Below are 17,700 nucleotides of genomic sequence, written 5' to 3' on the forward strand. Positions count from 1 at the left end.
GCAGCAATAGCTGGTGAGAGCAGTCCTGGAGGAGCAGTTGGCAAGAACTTTTTTGTCCTCAAGTCCCTCTGGGTGATAGTTTTCTGTAGGAAGGAGAATATATAGGTGGCCAGTGCAGGAACAGAAACTAGAGCTTATTAGCTATTGACAAACATGAATGTGTTTGTGCAAGTCACTGTGGAGAGAGATCCGTGCCTCATTCCTCCCTTTCCATTCCATTTAAGGACAACCAGTCAATTTAGGCAGCACAGAGTAGAGTTAAGCCTCATAATACCCCACTATACAACTTTGTATCATGGGTTCATTTGGGCAGCTTCTCTCTGTGCTAAACCTTCTTCACTGTCTCATCCCAGTTACAATCCAAGCGGGTAAGGTAACTTGTCTGCTGTGACAGGCCTACTAAGGGGGACAGTATCTGTTACCCACTGATTTAAGAAGTGTGTAGTCTTAATGCAGGTGCAGAAATGTTTTATTACACATCTGTTGTCTTTTTTGAGTTAAGTGACAATATCCCATAGTCCTCTAAGTAAGTATAGTGTTTAATTAGTCAAATATTAATATAAGCCTTTGCCAAAATGGAAAGAAGGATTTTCTCCTTTATATGTGTCCCAGGGTTTCTCAGCATGTGGGGATTTGGAAGGGCCAATAAACAAGCAAGCCAAACTGCTAAAAAGATGCAAGAAAGCACTACATCATATTCCTTGGAGCTTATTGGCGATTTGATTGGGCATTCATCAGCCGTGCAGGTATGTGGAATTTAGTAAGAGAAACAAAATGTGAATCTTATTTAATGCCGTAATTTTGGTAATGTTTCTTCTTAAACACCTGTAATTTATGACTAGATGGCTCAGGAGACTGGGAATCTGATTGTCACGCTGCAGAGCTGCATGAGGCCTGTACTTTGGCCTTGCTGGTTCACAGCAAGTTTCTCAAAAAAGAGAAACCCCAAGTCCATCACAAAGATGTCTGGGGCAAAATAATGTATAGATTTATTGTGCAATGTGAGAGACAAGTCAAATCCACTGGTGCAAAATCTAGGTAAGAATTAGAACAATTACAGCGCCATGAGGAGAGCTGTAGAAATAGAAGCCATAGAAAATATCACCTTCTGCATTATCAGGTTTCTTAAGCAACCTTTACTTGAGTCCTCAGAAGATCTCAGAAACAGGCATTGGGAACCTGGATATGCAGGTTCCAGGCTCCAACTCCAACCCAGGGGTCTGTAATAAATAAAACTTGTTAAGCAGCCTTCTGTCCTATAAGATTTATGAAAATCCTTTCTTCATTCATCAACCATAAACATTTACAGAAATGGGTTTTTTTGGCTGTTGATTGAAAGCAATGTTAACTGTCCCTCGTGTACAGTGTGATGTTTTATATCTGCCTTTTTAAATAAGGTACCACTCCATGCTGCTATCTGCCCAGTAAAATGTTAGTGATTTATTTTAATTTTACATAGCTGCACCTCCCCCTGTGTCTTCATGGTTTTCCAGTCTGAGGAACACCAACAAGGGTATCTATTTCTTGTTATAGAATTTCAGCATAAGAAAGAAACATTATGTATCTAGGGAAGAAGGAGTTGGTTGGGGAGGTAGAACACCTAGCTAAAGGGCCTATTCCATCCTACATATATCACCAACACTGATTTCATATAAAACAATTAAAATATATAATTGTCAGCACTAGGAGTGGGGCATTTCCTGCTAGTAGATGGGATGGACTTTTCTATAACCAGGAGAGAGAGAGAGAGAGTCTGGCAATGGGCAACAGGGGATGGATCACTTGATGATAAGCTGCTCTGTTCATTCCCTCTGGGGCACCTGGCATTGACCACTGTTGGAAGACAGGCTACTGGGCTAGATGGACCTTTGGTCTGACCCAGCATAGCCGTTCTTATGTACCCCGCTATCTTTTCAAACAGGAAAGAAGGTAGAGAATAAGGAAGGGGCAGTCGTGTAGAAGACAGTTCTTTTTTGAGTCACTATTATGCCATAGTTGAGAAGGTCTAGTGTAACCACACTTAACTGCAATTAATATATTATTAACCCTTTGATTCTGGAAGTGAGGTTTTTCCTGGCACAACATGCAAATCCGGGAGCTGCTGTCCCACTTGGATCTTTGTAACAAAACAAAGCCAAGGATAAAATGTATCCTATGCTCTAAACAGTATTTTCCCGTGATTGTATTTGATTTTTATGCAAAAATTGATATTTGCTTAAAAACTCAGCCACATCCAATTCACAGCAAGCCACAGCCGTTTCCTGCGGAGAGCACATGTGAATCAATCACTGAAATACCCCGTGCCACCATGCAACTGTTTGCTCTTCAATAGACTTTATCCAGATTGCTGGGTCTGTTTGCTGCTGCATTTTGCATGGGGAAAATTGTAATTTTTAACTCCAAGCTGACTGGAGCTGTTTAAGATAGAAAACTAGCCTGCATGATGAAAGTTGCCAGTGGAACATGATATCCAAAGCTGTGGGTTTGAAGTATTTCTACCTGGGAGAGTCCCCATTGCTGGTAACTTTGCTATGGCTGTTCCTGGAGGAGGCAGGCTGTGACAGACTCCTTTGGCTGAATGCTTCCGCAGGACAGAATCTTCCTAATCAGTTGAGGAATCAGGATATTACAGCTGTGAGATAATTGTGCTCATGACATGTTCCTCTGACTGCTGCACTGAATTGTTTTCATATTTTGACAGTTTGACATCTGCTGCTTTGCCATTCCTGGTTCCTTTTACTGTTTGTTGCTTCTTGACTGTTGGCAGATTGTTGATAGTGCATGAAGAGAAGTCTTGAGGGGCTTCCCTTTCTTTACTGTGTACTTTCCAGTAGCACCATTTGTCAGCCCTAACTATCTTGTTAACTCCCTTTCTGCTATTCTTTAGCATTTCTGGCTGGGCCACTTTCCTGTGTCAGTCTGTGTTTGCCTTGGCTAGACACACTTTGCTGCCTGAAGAAGTTGCCATCTCCTCACTTATTGTATGACCTCTGGTGGTGTGCAGGCCCTGATGTGATGGGGGAAGACAGTGTTGCCCAGTGGTTAGAGCACTGGACTGGCTGTCCGGAGACCTAGGTTCTTTTCCTGGTTCTGCCAATGGCCTGGTCGGTGGTCTTGGGCAAGTCACTTCATTTCTGGGCCTCAGTTTTCCCATCTGTAAAATGGGGGTGACCTTTGCTAAAATGCTTTGAAATTTACTGATGAAAAATGCTATATAAGAACCAGAGATTATTATTGTGACACAGATTGTTTTTTCTGCTATCTCTGCCTCACATTTTAGTATCAAATAGTTTACACATAATATGGAAGACTTTGTATGAAATTTCACATATGTGGAAAACTTTATTCTGCATTTAAACAGATCCTCAATGAACTGTCTCACACAAAGCTGAAAATAAGCAACTTGCCTAAATCTAAATATGCAGCATGATCATGTTAATGGTTTTCATTGCAGATGTTCCTGTACTTTAGTGAACTTGGACTGGTGACATGCTCTGCTGACCACCTTATTATTTTGTGGAAAGATGGAGAAAGAGAGTCTAGACTGCGCAGTTTAACATTATTTCAAAAATTAGAGCAAAATGATGCTTTGCAGCTTAGTTTCTAACTTGGCTGAATAAGAGGTAGATGTGCATGAGCTGTGTATATGTTAGGTATGTGTGTAAAGGAAATTGAGCTATTTGAAAAATTGAAAATAACATTGTGTTTCATTATGCCTTACAATAAAGGTGGTGTCTTTTCCCTTTCTTTGAATTCTTAGTTATTACTCTACACAGCCAAAAGAGAATGTTGCATGTTTGAAACAGTGGCCTGCTGCTTCAGCAGAAGTGCCATGTTTGTTAAGCCACTGAAAGTAATTGTATTAATTATGATTGCTTGTTAGAATCCATAATTTTCTTTTAAAGAAACATGGATGGAGATCAGCATGAGGCTAAAAATCTTGGTTTAATCATAACTGAAGTAGTTTGTCATTGGGAAATTCACTTCTTTCTAAAGAGCCAACCTCACAGGGGGGCTAAGGAAGAATAATTAGAAGTTTCATTTATATAACCTCTTATTTAAAGGCAGAAGTAGATCGCTTTTCTTACTGGTGGTCTGAGTTTAAATGTCTGCAGAAAATGATAAACATGAATGCCATTAGGTAGGATGATTTTTAGTATTTTAAGTTTTTATAATGTGCATGAAAGTAGGGGACGAGAAGAAATGCCCAGTACCTGTTTTGCCAATTGAGTAGTACAAGGATGCTGGTAGCTCACAGTAGTTGTGACCTTAGTGGGGACTGAGGCATCTGAGATGTCTTATGTAACATGAGTGTGTTTAAAATGAAGTATAGTTACAAATTAGATTAGTCTTTTCATCATTTCTTCATCTCAGTTCATTTGACTTGAATAAAAACACAGGCAAGCCCTCTAGGCTCTTTAGAATGTGAGAACCTCCATATTCAACTGAGACTGGAAATGGCTTGTTCAGCCATAGAGAGAAATCTAGGAGAGTTTTTTTAGTTGGTTTTAAATCCACTTACCTTGAGACTGCCCTTGAATAGAAGTAAGCACAGAGGAAAACCCAGCAGCTTTAAAAAACGGGTTTTTAGGGCATGGTGGTGGTGCATCTTTCAGAAGTAACAGAGCCATAGCTTTTCCTATGTCATCTCTTCCTTTTGAATCAGTGGCAGCTATTTTCAGAGCTTGATAGCCGACAGAGAGGTTTAAAGTTTGTAATTCTGGATTTAGCTGAGTTGAGGTTGCAGTGAGTGCAATTAAAACATAAGGGCCAGACCACTCATTCCTAGGGTAAAACCAGCAGGAGGAAGTTCTGACAGAAGAAATCAAAAAACCAACAAGGATGAGTGACAAGTTGTGCTGACATAAGTGGTAGCATAGACATGGCCTAAGGCTTTTATTGCACAAGGTCATCATTCCACTACTAGTTACCTTGCTTAACCCCAATTTTGTTTCTTCATGTGTTGGGGAAAGAGTGTAGCGTTTTACAACTAATATTGACTGCAGATTAAAGCTTCAGATGAACAGAACTGTGGATGAGCTTTATTTCTTCAACAGTTAACATCTCCTGCAGTACTGAAAGAGTTTGAAGTTGGTATAAAATTTGACAATAGGAAGCTGAAGTAAATCTTTATACACAGCATTTATAGTCAGAAAACTGATATTGTATTTAACAAACTGAGTTCAACTGACAACACTCTGAAGTTTCCTGGGAGATCTTTCCAACAGAAACTGCAACGAGAGTCAAGTCTGTCAGCATATAATTGGTTCAAGATATAACCAGAACACTTGCTCGTAAATGAAAGAATGAGAAGAACAAACATTTTACAGTATAAAACATAGAAGTCAACTTATTTGAATAAAAATCCATTGGAAAAAAATATAATCAGAGCTGAAACTTCGTGTAGTGGTACATTATGGGAATAATGAATATAGACAGTTCACCAAAAACACCATTCGTCAAATATACACAATGCAGCATTATAATACACAGCAAACTGCCTCAGCTATGACAAAAATAAGGTTCGATTACAATTTTAACAAAAATATAGCTTATATACATTTCTCTGCATGGAAATTGTACGGTTTCCATTTGTTTACATAACTTGGTACAAAACATAGAAAAAATGTTGGCACATTATGTAAGCTTCCTGCAGTAAACTACAATCATTGTCATTTTTTCCTCCACAGCAGTATATCTGTTTTCTTTTTACCTGGTTTACTACTTGATACAGCACAAGACAGAGGTATAGAGCTTGTCCCAAGTCCTTTATTTTCTCTGAGCAATGCGTTACCTCTTTCTACGAAGTCACAGCTCGCAACTCTTGACTGCAGCTTGGAGTGCACAGTGTTAAAAATCAGTAATTGCTGTTAGCTGTTTTGCTAGTATTAAACAAAGTCTAAAATCTGAACTCAGGGTTTGCACAAAGTCATGATTAAAATGAGGTGTATAAAAATATGCATTTGTGCTTTGGAAGCGTTACCATAAATTTCATATTTTAAAACTAATGAAAATACTATGTTCAGTTTCTAACTTATTTACAGCTTTTGAAATACTTTTTACATCATCTAATAAAACAGCATATTCTATTAGAGGGATTAGAGGGGAAAAAAGCATAAGTTATAATGCTGTTATAATTTATAACCTGAAAACTCTTAAAAAGCTACAGGTCCATACTCATATATAATGTGTGTGTGTGTGTGTGTATATATATATATATATATACACATACACACACACACACACAAACACACACACACACCCCCCACAACATATGGCCTTGTGTCCATAAAATTTAGATTTAATAAAATCTTAGTGACCATGTGTACAAACAACATTTTATTAAAAAGTTTGTTGATCAATCCCACGCTGTATTGGCTTACATGTAAAATATGACAAAATGTCTCTTGGTAACCTCTGTATGATGGCAGAGAAAAGAGTGAATCGCACCAATTATATGAACCATGATAAATCCCCTCTATTTAACAAATGTAATTAAATTAGACTGATTTAATTATAACAATCAAGAGTTTATATAGGAAAGGAGAGAAACAGATTGATCTGTGCAATATGACAGAGGTAAAATTATATTCAATCTTTGATTAATAACAAATGGTTTAAGTTGTAGGCAGTCTAGGCAGTGTTCCTCTGAAAGCAGTAGGTTTTGCAACTATTGATGAAGCCTCACTTGTTCTACTCTAGAGCTTCTCTTTAGAAATAAAGTTCTTAAAAGGTTTTCCTTGTGAGGAAAACTTACATAATGGGGGCAAATTTATGCCAAATTATGGTGGTTTTTACTCTATTTTGTGTTTGATTAACTTATTTGCATTTCACAGGTGAATAGATTACACTTCTGTTGGAGAACCATTTGTAAATAGTATATTTAAGTCACTAAATAAAATTGCACCAGTTACAAGATTTGACAAACGCACTAAAACAAACATTACAAATTAGCTTTAGAAATACCTGTTCTGCCATGAAAGGATAGTTCCAAAGACCATTTATTCATCTCCAGTTACATACCTTGATGAAAAACAATTTTGTTGAATTTAGAGCATTTTAAAAGTGAGGAGTAAAATATTTTCTCCTTGCTGCAGAGTTTTTAAGTTCATATTAAAGGAGACACAATGCCTCTTGTATCTAATTTAGTAAATGATTCACAGTGTGACTGGTAGATCAAGAGGTCCTGTTTTCTTCTCTTTGCTTCAGTTGTTGTTTTCTGCTGAAAGCCTGAGACTCTTGCATTTTAACTCATCTAATGTTTTCCAGTGTTTGTAGTTAACAGCCAAGTGTTGCATCAAATCAGGTAGATGTGCAAATGCTGCAGTGGACAGAAGGAACAGTAACATATCACAGCTTTGTACGGCATAGTGTTCAGAAGGATAGCACCAGCCTCACTTGGCCTAACGTTTACACTATTATAATCTGGCAGGTGATCTGGGTGTAACCTTGCCATCCTTTTACATGTTGCACTACTATTAAGTAGTGTTATTAGGGGCAAGATTCTGCGCTGTTTTCACAACAGCAGCACCGGTAAGCAAATCCTATTTTTATGAGTGGGCTGATTTATCAATAATTCTGGTACACTAACAGGAAGATATATCTTAATTTTCATTTGCTCAGAAGAAATATTTTGCTAAAGGAGAAAGTTGGTAAAAAATAACAATTTTCATCTTAAATCATTAAGGTGAATAAAATGTTTTATTTTTAAAAGTACTTGATTCTCTGAAATGATCTACAATAATGTTCAATTTCAGTATAAATCATGCAATTTACACAACTAATGTTTAGATCCTCCTGCATATTCAGTATTGACACAGTTATTGAAATGGAAAACAGTAGAACAGGGCTTGAGACAATTCATGAGAGAATATCATCAAGTTTGTAACAGGGATTTGCTCTTCAACAGAGAAAGAAGAAAATGTAAACTTCTTACCATCCCAGGCATCAAACATGTCTGTTATAAAATAATCGATGAAGGATATCTGAGACTTGGGGATGCTACAGGTCTTTCGATCAAATACTGGCATTACAACTGGTAGACCCTGTCTTTTCTCTTCATCTGTCTGTAGAAAACAAAGCTAATATTAGCCTTTAAAGCTTTGCCTTTGCCCTCCTAGGGTGATGACAAGCTGAGGATTAGGTGAATTTGTAAGTAGACCAAAACAATAAGTGGTTCTTTAGCCAATCACCAGAACACAAAAATTGCAAACTAGTAGTTTAATGTGATTAATTCCTTGGGGGGATTACTGTGTCCTTGGTTAAGATGGATTAACAACTCCTAGTTCAAGGATCATGTTTATTTTTTTTGGAGGGGAAAAAACAAACAAACAAAAAAAATCTACTTATAACAACATTACTAACCCTGACACTTTCACTGTGTGGACCCGCTGTCATTGCTGCATTGACGTGTCCACCATGCCCTATTCCATAGTCCTAGCTAGAGACCCACTACAGAGCTCTGTCCACGGTGCACAGAAGAGATACAAATAGGGAAATCTTTTCCCTCTTATCTTTTGCCCTTTTCCTTAACTGTAATTATACTTATTTTTATAATTATAAAGATTTATAATATTAAAACAAATCAGACAAGTGCCTAGAGCTAGAGTCAGCTGCTGCCTCATAATGACAGTAAGTACTAATTAAATTGTAACAACATCTTTATTTCGCAGTACATTTTTATAATATTTTAATCAATGTTTAATCAAGTCCATGTTAAGAGTTAGGGTTAGAAAGTATCCAGAGGCTCAACTCAGTGGAATAAAGCTGAACTCCAAAACGTTCTGAGAACTGTCACTATGGTTTCCATTAATAACCGTGCCATATCTCCCATTTGGATTTTGACAGCTGAAATGTATCAGCCATCTGTCTCCCGTGCAGCTCTTAGTTTCCTCGAGCACACTGTTTGGGAAATCACACAGGGTAAATAATATTTTGCATTGCTACGGCGGTCATTTAAGTGCTTTACGCTCAAGCCAACACTGAGACTGGGATGAGAGATCACTTCTCTCACCGCTGAAACATTGCCACTAGCGGCGTGGCACCCAAGAGCTTTTCAATAGTCCACAGTGCTTTGGAGCAGGAACTGAAGACTATTTCATTTTCAGGAAACTGCAGGAAATGTCTGGAGGAGGCATAACGGCACTAAAAGTGAGGAAGGAAAGTGGGGCTCACGTCCCTAGTCTTATGAAGGTTACCATGGCAACTTTAGTGATCACATGTGGTTGGTCTTACAGCATATCTGAAAAGTAACACCTCCAATAGCAGAGTGCTGCATAACCCCACACGGAGATATTAGTTCAAGTATGACAGAGGGAAACGTATCCTCCACTGAACACCAAGGTGTCCCTGCAGACACAGAATTCTTTACTACCTTCATCTGGGAGAGTGGTCTGACTGGAAACTGGAATGGTGATTGTAACATGATGAGTAATTATCTCTTGGGCTGTTGGGCAGACTGAGAAGGTAACAGAAAGTAGAACAATTGAAGCATGAAAGTGCTCTCCAAATAGTTTCACGTTGCAAACCTAATACTAAACTCAGTCTGGCCCTGTAGGCAGCAGGTCATGAATAAGGCTACGTTTTAGTCATGGGTATTCTTAGTGAAAGCCATGGACAGGTCATGGGCAGTAAACAAAAATTCACAGCCCGTGACCTGTCCACGACTTTTACTAAAAATACCCCTGACTAAAATTGGGGGGGACGGGGACTCAGGGGGGCACCACAGGTGCTGGGGATGGGGGTGCAGCCCGGGGGGAGGGCACTGTGGGTGCTGGGGAAGGAGGCTCAGGGGTGAGGGTGCGGGTGCTGGGAGGGGGCTGGTGGGGCTGGGGCAGGCTCCTTAACCAGCTCCTGGGAAGCGGCGGCCCAAGCTCCGCATGCTGCCCCAAGCCCTGGTTCTGCAGCTCCTATTGACTGGGAACTATGGCCAATGGAAGCTGCGGGGATGGTGCCTGGCTGCTGGCAGATGCTGCATGTGGAGCGAGGGGAGCAGAGGGAGAGGAGCCCCCACTAGGTGAGCAGCAGCCCCAACCCCAAGCTACGTCCCCCAAAATTTCCTGCTGCTGGGAGTCAGGGAGGCCCAAGATTGCCCCAGCATCAGCCAGTGCGACTCCTGGGCCAGCCACATGGGCTGCTGCAGAAGTCACAGAATCCGTGACTTCTGTGACAAACCCAGAGCCTTAGTCATGAATAGTTGAAGGTTTAGATGTGGGCATGTTTTTCTCGTATGAAACAGAGAGATCCTAGTAGTGGGAGAAAAGTAGATTAAAACCATTTCTATTTTGAATCTATAGGAATATTAGATGGACTCTAAAGTGACTAGCACAGAGTGGATGGTATGTGTGCACTTGTGTGTGAGCTAATAAGATGTATTCAAATAATAATAATAAATAATAATAATAAAACATACCTGTGCAAAATATTCCTCTGAAATCCTCCCAGCCCATTCAATACACAGTTCTAAAGGGCGACAAGGATTTGCTACATCTGCACATTTTATCATCATGCGCTTGATCAGTGTCTGGTTCTCTGGAAAATTCTTTATGTTGGGTGCACATTCACAGTCACTGCCCTCACTCTGTAACAGGGGGAGTCAGTCACAGTTTGGTGGCAACATCAGTACTGACAACAAGTATAAACTCATCATTGTTTCATTCCTCTCTGAAACACTTCTAATAAATGCGCACCGTCTCCAATTATATACATGGTACTCTAGATTCTGAAGAACGGCCATACTGGGTCAGACCAATTGGCTATCTAGCCCAGTATCTTGTCTTCTGACAGTGGCCAAAGCCAGATGCTTCAGAGGGAGTTAAAAGAACAGGGAAGTTTATCCCATGATCCATCCCCTGTCATCCAGTCCCAGCTTCCAGCTATCAGAGGTGTAGAGACACCCAGTGCATGAGGTTGCGTCCCTGACCATCTTGGTTAATAGCGATTCATGGACTTATGCTCCATGAAATTATCTAATTCTTTTCTGAACCCACTTATACTTTTGGCCTTCACAACATCCCCTGCAAACGAGATCCACAGGTTGACTGTGCGTTGAAGTACTCCTTACGTTTGTTTTAAACCTGCTGCCTATTAATTTCATTAGGTGGCCCTTGGTCCTTGTGTTATGTGAAGGAGTAAATAACACTTCCTTAGTCACTGTCTCCAAACCAGTCATGATTTTATAGACCTCGATCATATCCCCCCTCAAGAGTCTCTTTTCCAAGCTGAACAGTCCCAGTCTTTTTAATCTCTCTTCATACGGAAGCGGTTCCATTCCCCTACTCATTTCTGTTGCCCTTCTCTGTACTTTTGACAATTCTAATTGTCTTTTTTGAGATGAGGCGATCAGAACTGCATGCAATATTCAATGTGTGGGTGGACCATGGATTTATAGTGTGGCATTATGATATTTTCTGCCTTACTACCTATCCCTGAAGATGTTTTCAGAGGACTAGCCACAATGACTCCAAGATCTCTTTCTGAGTGGTAATAGCTAATTTAGGCGCATCATTTTAGGCCATCCACTACTATCACTCATTTTGAAAGATTTAGGCAGGTATGCGGGTTGCAGCTTCCTCCTCTGCATCAGCTCTGTTTGCATTAATTTCTGCTAGTGTTGGGAGTAAAAATGCATTACTTTGCATTTATTAACATTGAATGTCATCTGCCATTTTCTTTGCTCAGTGACCCAGTTTTGTGATATCCCCTTGTAAATCTTCACAGTCTGCTTTGGACTTAACTATTTTGAGTAAATTTTATATAATCTGCAAACTTTGCTATCTCACTGTTGACCCCCTTTTCCAGATAATTCCTGAGTATATTGAACAGCACAGGTCCCAGTACAGATTCTTGGGGAACCCTGCTATTTACCTCTCTCCACTGTGAAAACCAACCATTTATTCCTACACTTTGTTTCCTGTCTTTTAACCAGTTACTGATCCATGAGAGGACCTTCCTTCTTGTGGCATGACTGCTTACTTTGCTTAAGAGCCTTTGGTGAGGCTTTCTGAAAGTCCAAATACACTATCCACTGGATCACCCTTGTCCACTGTTGTTAACCTCCTCAAAGAATTCTAACAGATGGATGAGGCATGGTTTCACTTTACGAAAGCCATACTGACTTTTCGCCAACATATCATGTTACTCCATGTGTGTGATACTTCTTTCCTTTATTATAGTTTCAACCAATTTTCCTGGTACTGAAGTTAGGCTCACTGGCCTGTAATTGCCAGGATTGCCTCTGGCGACTTAAAAAAAAAAATCAGCACCACATTAGCTATCTGCCAGTCATCTGGAACACAAGCTGATTTAAGTGATAGGTAATGTACATAGTTAAGGCTATGATTTAGTCGTGGAGGGTGCGGAAGTCATGGAATCCATGACTTCGAGACCTCCGTGACTTCAGCCTGTGGTGACTGGGAGCTGTGGGGGTATCGTGTCCCGTCCCCCCTCCCGCTTGGCTCCCAGCCGTTGTGGGCCTGCAGATCCGAGCCACAGGGGACCCTGGAGCTCTGAGCCCCAACAGGTGGTGTGGGCCCAGAGCTACCCATTTTGACTTGTGAGGTAACTCCCTTCTCTTCATGTGTCAGTCAGTATATAATGCCTGCATCTGTAATTTTCACTCCATGCATCTGAAGAAGTGGGTTTTTTACCCACGAAAGCTTATGCTCAAATAAATCTGTTAGTCTTTAAGGTGCCACTGGACTCCCTGCTGTTTTTGTCAAACACGGCTACCCCCAATACTGGACATTTTGTCATGCATATTTTTAGTAAAAGTCACAGACAGGTCACGGGCTTATGTAAATTTTTCTTTATTGTTTATGACCTGTCCGTGACTTTTTCTAAAAATATCTGTGACAAAAATCTGTGTCTTACACATAGTTAGTAGTTCTGCAATTTCACATTTGAGTTCCTTCAGAACTCTTGGGTGAATACCATCTGCTCCTGATGACTTATAACTGTTTAAATTTATCAATTTGTTCCAAAACCTCCTCTACTGACACCTCATTCTGAGACAGTTCCTCAGATTTGTCACCTAAAAAGAATGGTTCAAATGTGGGAATCTCCCTTACATCCTTTGCAGCATAGACTGATGCAATGACTTCATTTAGCTTCTCTGCAATGGCTTTGTCTTCCTTGAATGCTTGATTGTCCAGTGGCCCCACTGATTGTTTGGCAGGCTTCCTGCTTCTGTTGTACTTACAAACGAACAACAAAAATTTTAGTCTTTTGCTAGTTACTCTTCAAAACTTTGTTTTTGGCTTGCCTAGTTATATTTTTACACTTGACTTGCCAGAGTTTATGCTCCTTTCTATTTCATAGAATCATAGAATATCAGGGTTGGAAGGGACCTCAGGAGGTCATCTAGTCCAACCCCCTGCTCAAAGCAGGACCAATCCCCAATTAAATATTTTCCTCAGTAAGATTTGACTTCCAATTTTTAAAGGATCTCTTCTTGTCTTTAACCACCTCTTTTACTCTGTTTTGCCATGGTGACTTTTTTTTTTTTTGATACTCTGGTTGTTTTTTTTAATTTGGGGTTGTGATAGTGTGTTCACCCTGCACTTGCCTGGAAAAGGTTAATGTAGGCTAAGAGGAGGGAGAATTGATCAAACAGGCCATAGCTGAGAGGAATCAGGTGGCTATGCAATGCCCTGAACGAAGAGGAATGAGATGGGCTGGATTTATCAAGGCAGGAAGCTGATAGTAGAAGGGACTGCTGGGAAAGTCTGCAGTCACTCCCTGGGAGAAGGGAGGTGCACTTGGACTGGCAAACCCAATGAGGGGAGGAAGGTAGGACAGGGCTCGGGGAAAGGCAGTAAGGTCTAGAAAGGAACAAACTTTGACTGCTGGTTAGAGGGTCCCTGAACCGAAACCCAGAATAAATGGCAGGCCCGGGTTCCCATGCCAGCCACTGAGGGAGTGGCACTACAAGGCAGTGAATGGAAAGACTGCCTAGGACTGCTGAAGGAAGATTTTTGTACCCTGGGAGGAGAATACATGTAGAATGACTTGGCCGGATGGCTAAGTCATGAAGAGGCAGCAGCAACTCGTGATGCAAGAGAGGTGCTGCACACCCAGAGGTGGAGAGACGGTGTGCAACTGTGGGAAGGGGTGTCGACCTTGCAAGCTAGTCTCCACAACTCCCAGGAGGTAGTGTAATCCTAGCAGTGGTGAGTGGATCACCTCGTCATAGGAGTATACATATAGTTTGAGCCTCTATTATGGTGAGCAACGTGTTCCAGCAACAGGTTAAATACAAAAAGCAGAGAGGAGAAAGTTTCTCTTGTGTACAGCAGTATTACTAGGTAGTTATAATCACATTACCTGCGTTAGAAGTTTGGGAGATTTTCAGAATTAGTTATGAAGTCAGCAAAAGAAAGAGTCACTGACTTTTTCTTTCCTCATCAACCAAGAAAAGCAATTGTGGGGGTGGCTGTTTGTGATGTGGACAAAGGACTACCAATCTTATTGCATAGGTATCACCCGATAGCTGGAAGCTAGTAAACAGCTTTCAGTCATAAAAGTGATCTGGAGTGGAATTAGCATTTTAGAGGTGACATTATAACAATATGTAGAACTTATGTAGCACTTATAAAGCTCTTTGAGATCTACATCTGAGAAAGGAGGGAAGGTCTGATCCTCACTTTATAGATGGGGAAACTTGGGCACAGAGATATAAAGTGACTTGCCCATGGCATTTTGGAGGATAGAGCAGCAGCTCCAGTTAGTTTTTATAAGTTTTGAAACAAACAGTAATTTCCCTGTGTGGCCTTTGGGCTGGATTTTAAGCCCCAGAGTAGGAATTACTCCTTTATGCCTTGGGTAGCTTTGAGACAGCCCAGAAAACCATCAGTGAAACAGAAAGGAAGAGGTCATTTGCAAGAGCTCTCTACTTCCTAAGCAATTTTGCAGTTCACCCCTTACCAGCTGCTTTGCAGAGTGGGTGGCAGGGTTGGAACATTTGTGGCAAACCTCTGATGGAGCAGTCTTCTGGGCCATGTATAGTTTACAAGGGCACAGGCAGTGACGGATTAGCCACTGGGCCAACGGGGCCTGTGCCCTGAGCCACAGCCAATTACGGGCCCTCCAGAAAAATGAACGCCCCCACACCCTGCCCGCCCGGTGCTCCTGCTGGGGAGTGAGGCCAGGGCAAGGGGGCCTGCCCTGCTCTACCCACCTGGCATTCCTGCCAGGGAGTGGGGAAGCCCCTGCACCCTGACCCCGCTCCCTGGCAGGAGTGCTGGGCTAGTGGGTGGGTGGGTGGGGGGAGACGGAGCAGGGCAAGCCCGTGCCTGACTCCATTTCCCCAGCATAAGCACTGGAGGAGGTCTGCGGGCGGAAGGGGTGGGGAGGAGCCCCCACTTGCTCTGGCCCAGGGCTCCACAAACCCCTAATCCATCCCTGGGCACAGACATGTTATGGTGGATTGGCTCCTTATTGAGCAATAAAACTGAGCTCACCATGACATTAATGCTGCTCACAAAAGTAATATATTTGTGTAATTATGTCCTCCCTTCTCTTACTACATTCAACTCAGTCAAAAATTGAACATAAATACTTTTTATCACTAGTGCTGAAATTAATGTCTGTGTGGTTTATGAGGAAATATTTTGCAGTGACTGTTACCAATTTGGGGCATTACTCTTATCTCAATATTTAACGGTTAATTTTATTCAGCATAGGTTTACCAGCAAAGAGCCGCCAAATTAATGCTTCCTCCTAACTGTTGTTAAAGATCAAAAATAGGAAGAGGCACCATTAACAATACCTACAACAAACTACTGCTGGGGGAGGAAAGCTGGTAATATCACTCTTTTCTGTGTTGCAGTTTTATTACTCCCCAAGTCTTTGTATATTTTACAATAGTCTCTGCTATAAACTGGTAAAATAAAGGAGAGTCAATCACTCAATCAGAGGAAATGCTTTTTATAGCTTAAAAATGCTGACTGAAGCAGAATGTATGAAAAACATGCAGTGGCACATCAGTAAGCGCTAAATCCCTTTACTACAGGAATGTGGGACTTTCAAAACCACCTCGGGGATTTAGGAGCACAATGACATTCAGTGGTACTTGTGCACCTAAGCTGACGGGGCACTCAACTGTTGGAAAACATATATTAAAATGGATCTACTCCTGAAAGACTTCAGAACGATTCCAGCTTTAATAATGAATAGCCGGTGCAGAGAGCTACAGCCTCAAGATTTGCATTCAGAACTACGGTTCATCTCTAAGGAAGCTATGCAGGCTGTAGAATTTCTTCCACGTTTCTGCAAGTGGGAAGCTGGCCAAAGCCCACGCCCCAGCATGCCATGCCTAGCAAGCTAGGCAACAACTCTGAAGATGGCAAGCAAAGAGGCTTATTCCTCAACGGGAAGTGTAATAATGGTCTTAATTTGTCAAACTGCATTCAGTCATCCAAATTCTACTACAAAATGACACTCCTCAACTGAAAAAAATCCATTCCAGCTATTCACCACACCTCCATGAAACAATGGAGGAAGCAGATGTTCCTTGTTTAAAGATATATGAAATAGCTAGATACAGGTAAGAGTGCAAGGATTACTGTTATCAGAACTGCCTAGGTATAGCGGTGGGTGCTACCCTTCAGGAAACACTAGGTTAGGTGTAATCTCCTCTCTCGTCTTGAGTTTACAGATACAAGGGACTTCTGTCCTTCCTATAAACATGGCAAAGGATAGTGGGAAGGATTAGTGGTAAACAGCAATAAAATGGTGGTCCACAAACCTCTCCCCCAGTTCTGTCAGGTACACTCCTGCAGTTAGGGAAGGGTCTTTACTGCAGATGGGATACTATCTATGGAAAAATCATATCTGCTATCTACTCATGTTATTGAGCAGCTGGGGATTTTTAAGACTCTGAAAGAGAGATTTGCATATTGTCTAACAATTAAACTAGATCTTTCTACATGTAACTGACCATGCCTTCCTGGGGAGAAAGCTACTGTATGTGGGAAAGGCTGGTGATAATTTTATTTGCAAGACAAAGGAACTTTGAAATTAATAAGAAGAGGCAGGAGAAGGACAACTGCCTCCCTGAACAAATGAGGCAAAGTTTAATAATCTTGGAAAATACCACATTTTCAGGGGACAGAGACATTAAATCACTGTCCAAAATCCCATGACCTCATAGTGAACATATTAATGCATTCTCACAACTGTCCCTTCAAAGGGTATAAAGAATATAACTGGCAGGCAAAGGGGCCATTTAATACCAGAAGTAAATTAACATACCCATATATGAACAAAGAAAAATCTTGATATGAGCTTGTTTGAGGCACAGAAGCCTAAAGATGTGAGCATTTATTTCCAGAGCATTTGGTGTTTACCTAGATAAAGTGAGGGGAGTCTTAGATCTAGGTATGTATTTTTGTGTCATTTACCTTTGATTTGATAGCATTTTCTCAATTTTTCTAATACATTTATTTTCTTTAAGCAGAGGCTTAAGTAGATTTTTTTTTTTTAAGTGGCCAAGACTGTTTTGAGGAACTTTGTGGCAGTTGATTATTGGGACACAGACCAAACATTTGACTTTGAGGAGAGACAAACAGGGATGAGAGGCACCAGACCTGGAGCACTCAGTCAAAAAGCACAGGGCATAAGACTGATCCCAAGAGATGTTGTCAAGAAGCTGACTACAGCTGCTTAAGGAGCACGGGGTGACAAATAGGAGCGACAAAAGAG

The 17,700-nt window shown here is 41.0% G+C and overlaps 2 protein-coding genes across 10 annotated transcripts in view; one reads left to right on the top strand and one right to left on the bottom strand.

Moving 5' to 3' along the window:
- WDR41 (WD repeat domain 41) overlaps positions 1 to 3,740 on the top strand; it is a 40,562-nt gene extending 36,822 nt beyond the window's left edge. For both annotated transcript variants that reach the window (XM_073344181.1, XM_073344180.1), the window contains exons 12-13: positions 613 to 746; positions 3,455 to 3,740. In XM_073344181.1, the coding sequence (XP_073200282.1) occupies positions 613 to 746; positions 3,455 to 3,607 (287 nt within the window). In that variant the 3' untranslated portion in view covers positions 3,608 to 3,740. The remainder of the gene's footprint in view (positions 1 to 612; positions 747 to 3,454) is intronic.
- Positions 3,741 to 4,900: 1,160 nt separating this feature from the next.
- Positions 4,901 to 17,700, bottom strand: part of PDE8B (phosphodiesterase 8B) — a 164,760-nt gene continuing 151,960 nt past the window's right edge. For 4 of the 8 annotated variants that reach the window (XM_073344174.1, XM_073344173.1, XM_073344175.1 and 1 more), the window contains 4 exons: positions 13,068 to 13,193; positions 10,412 to 10,579; positions 7,937 to 8,066; positions 4,903 to 7,321 (listed from right to left, as the gene is read on the bottom strand). In XM_073344174.1, the coding sequence (XP_073200275.1) occupies positions 7,206 to 7,321; positions 7,937 to 8,066; positions 10,412 to 10,579; positions 13,068 to 13,193 (540 nt within the window). In that variant the 3' untranslated portion in view covers positions 4,903 to 7,205. Of the gene's footprint in view, positions 7,322 to 7,936; positions 8,067 to 10,411; positions 10,580 to 13,067; positions 13,194 to 17,700 lie in introns of all 8 variants that reach the window. The other 4 variants (XM_073344170.1, XM_073344169.1, XM_073344172.1 and 1 more) reach the window with 2 other exon arrangements.

This window comes from Lepidochelys kempii, chromosome 5 (assembly GCF_965140265.1).
Source record: "Lepidochelys kempii isolate rLepKem1 chromosome 5, rLepKem1.hap2, whole genome shotgun sequence".
Lineage (NCBI taxonomy): Eukaryota > Metazoa > Chordata > Testudines > Cheloniidae > Lepidochelys > Lepidochelys kempii.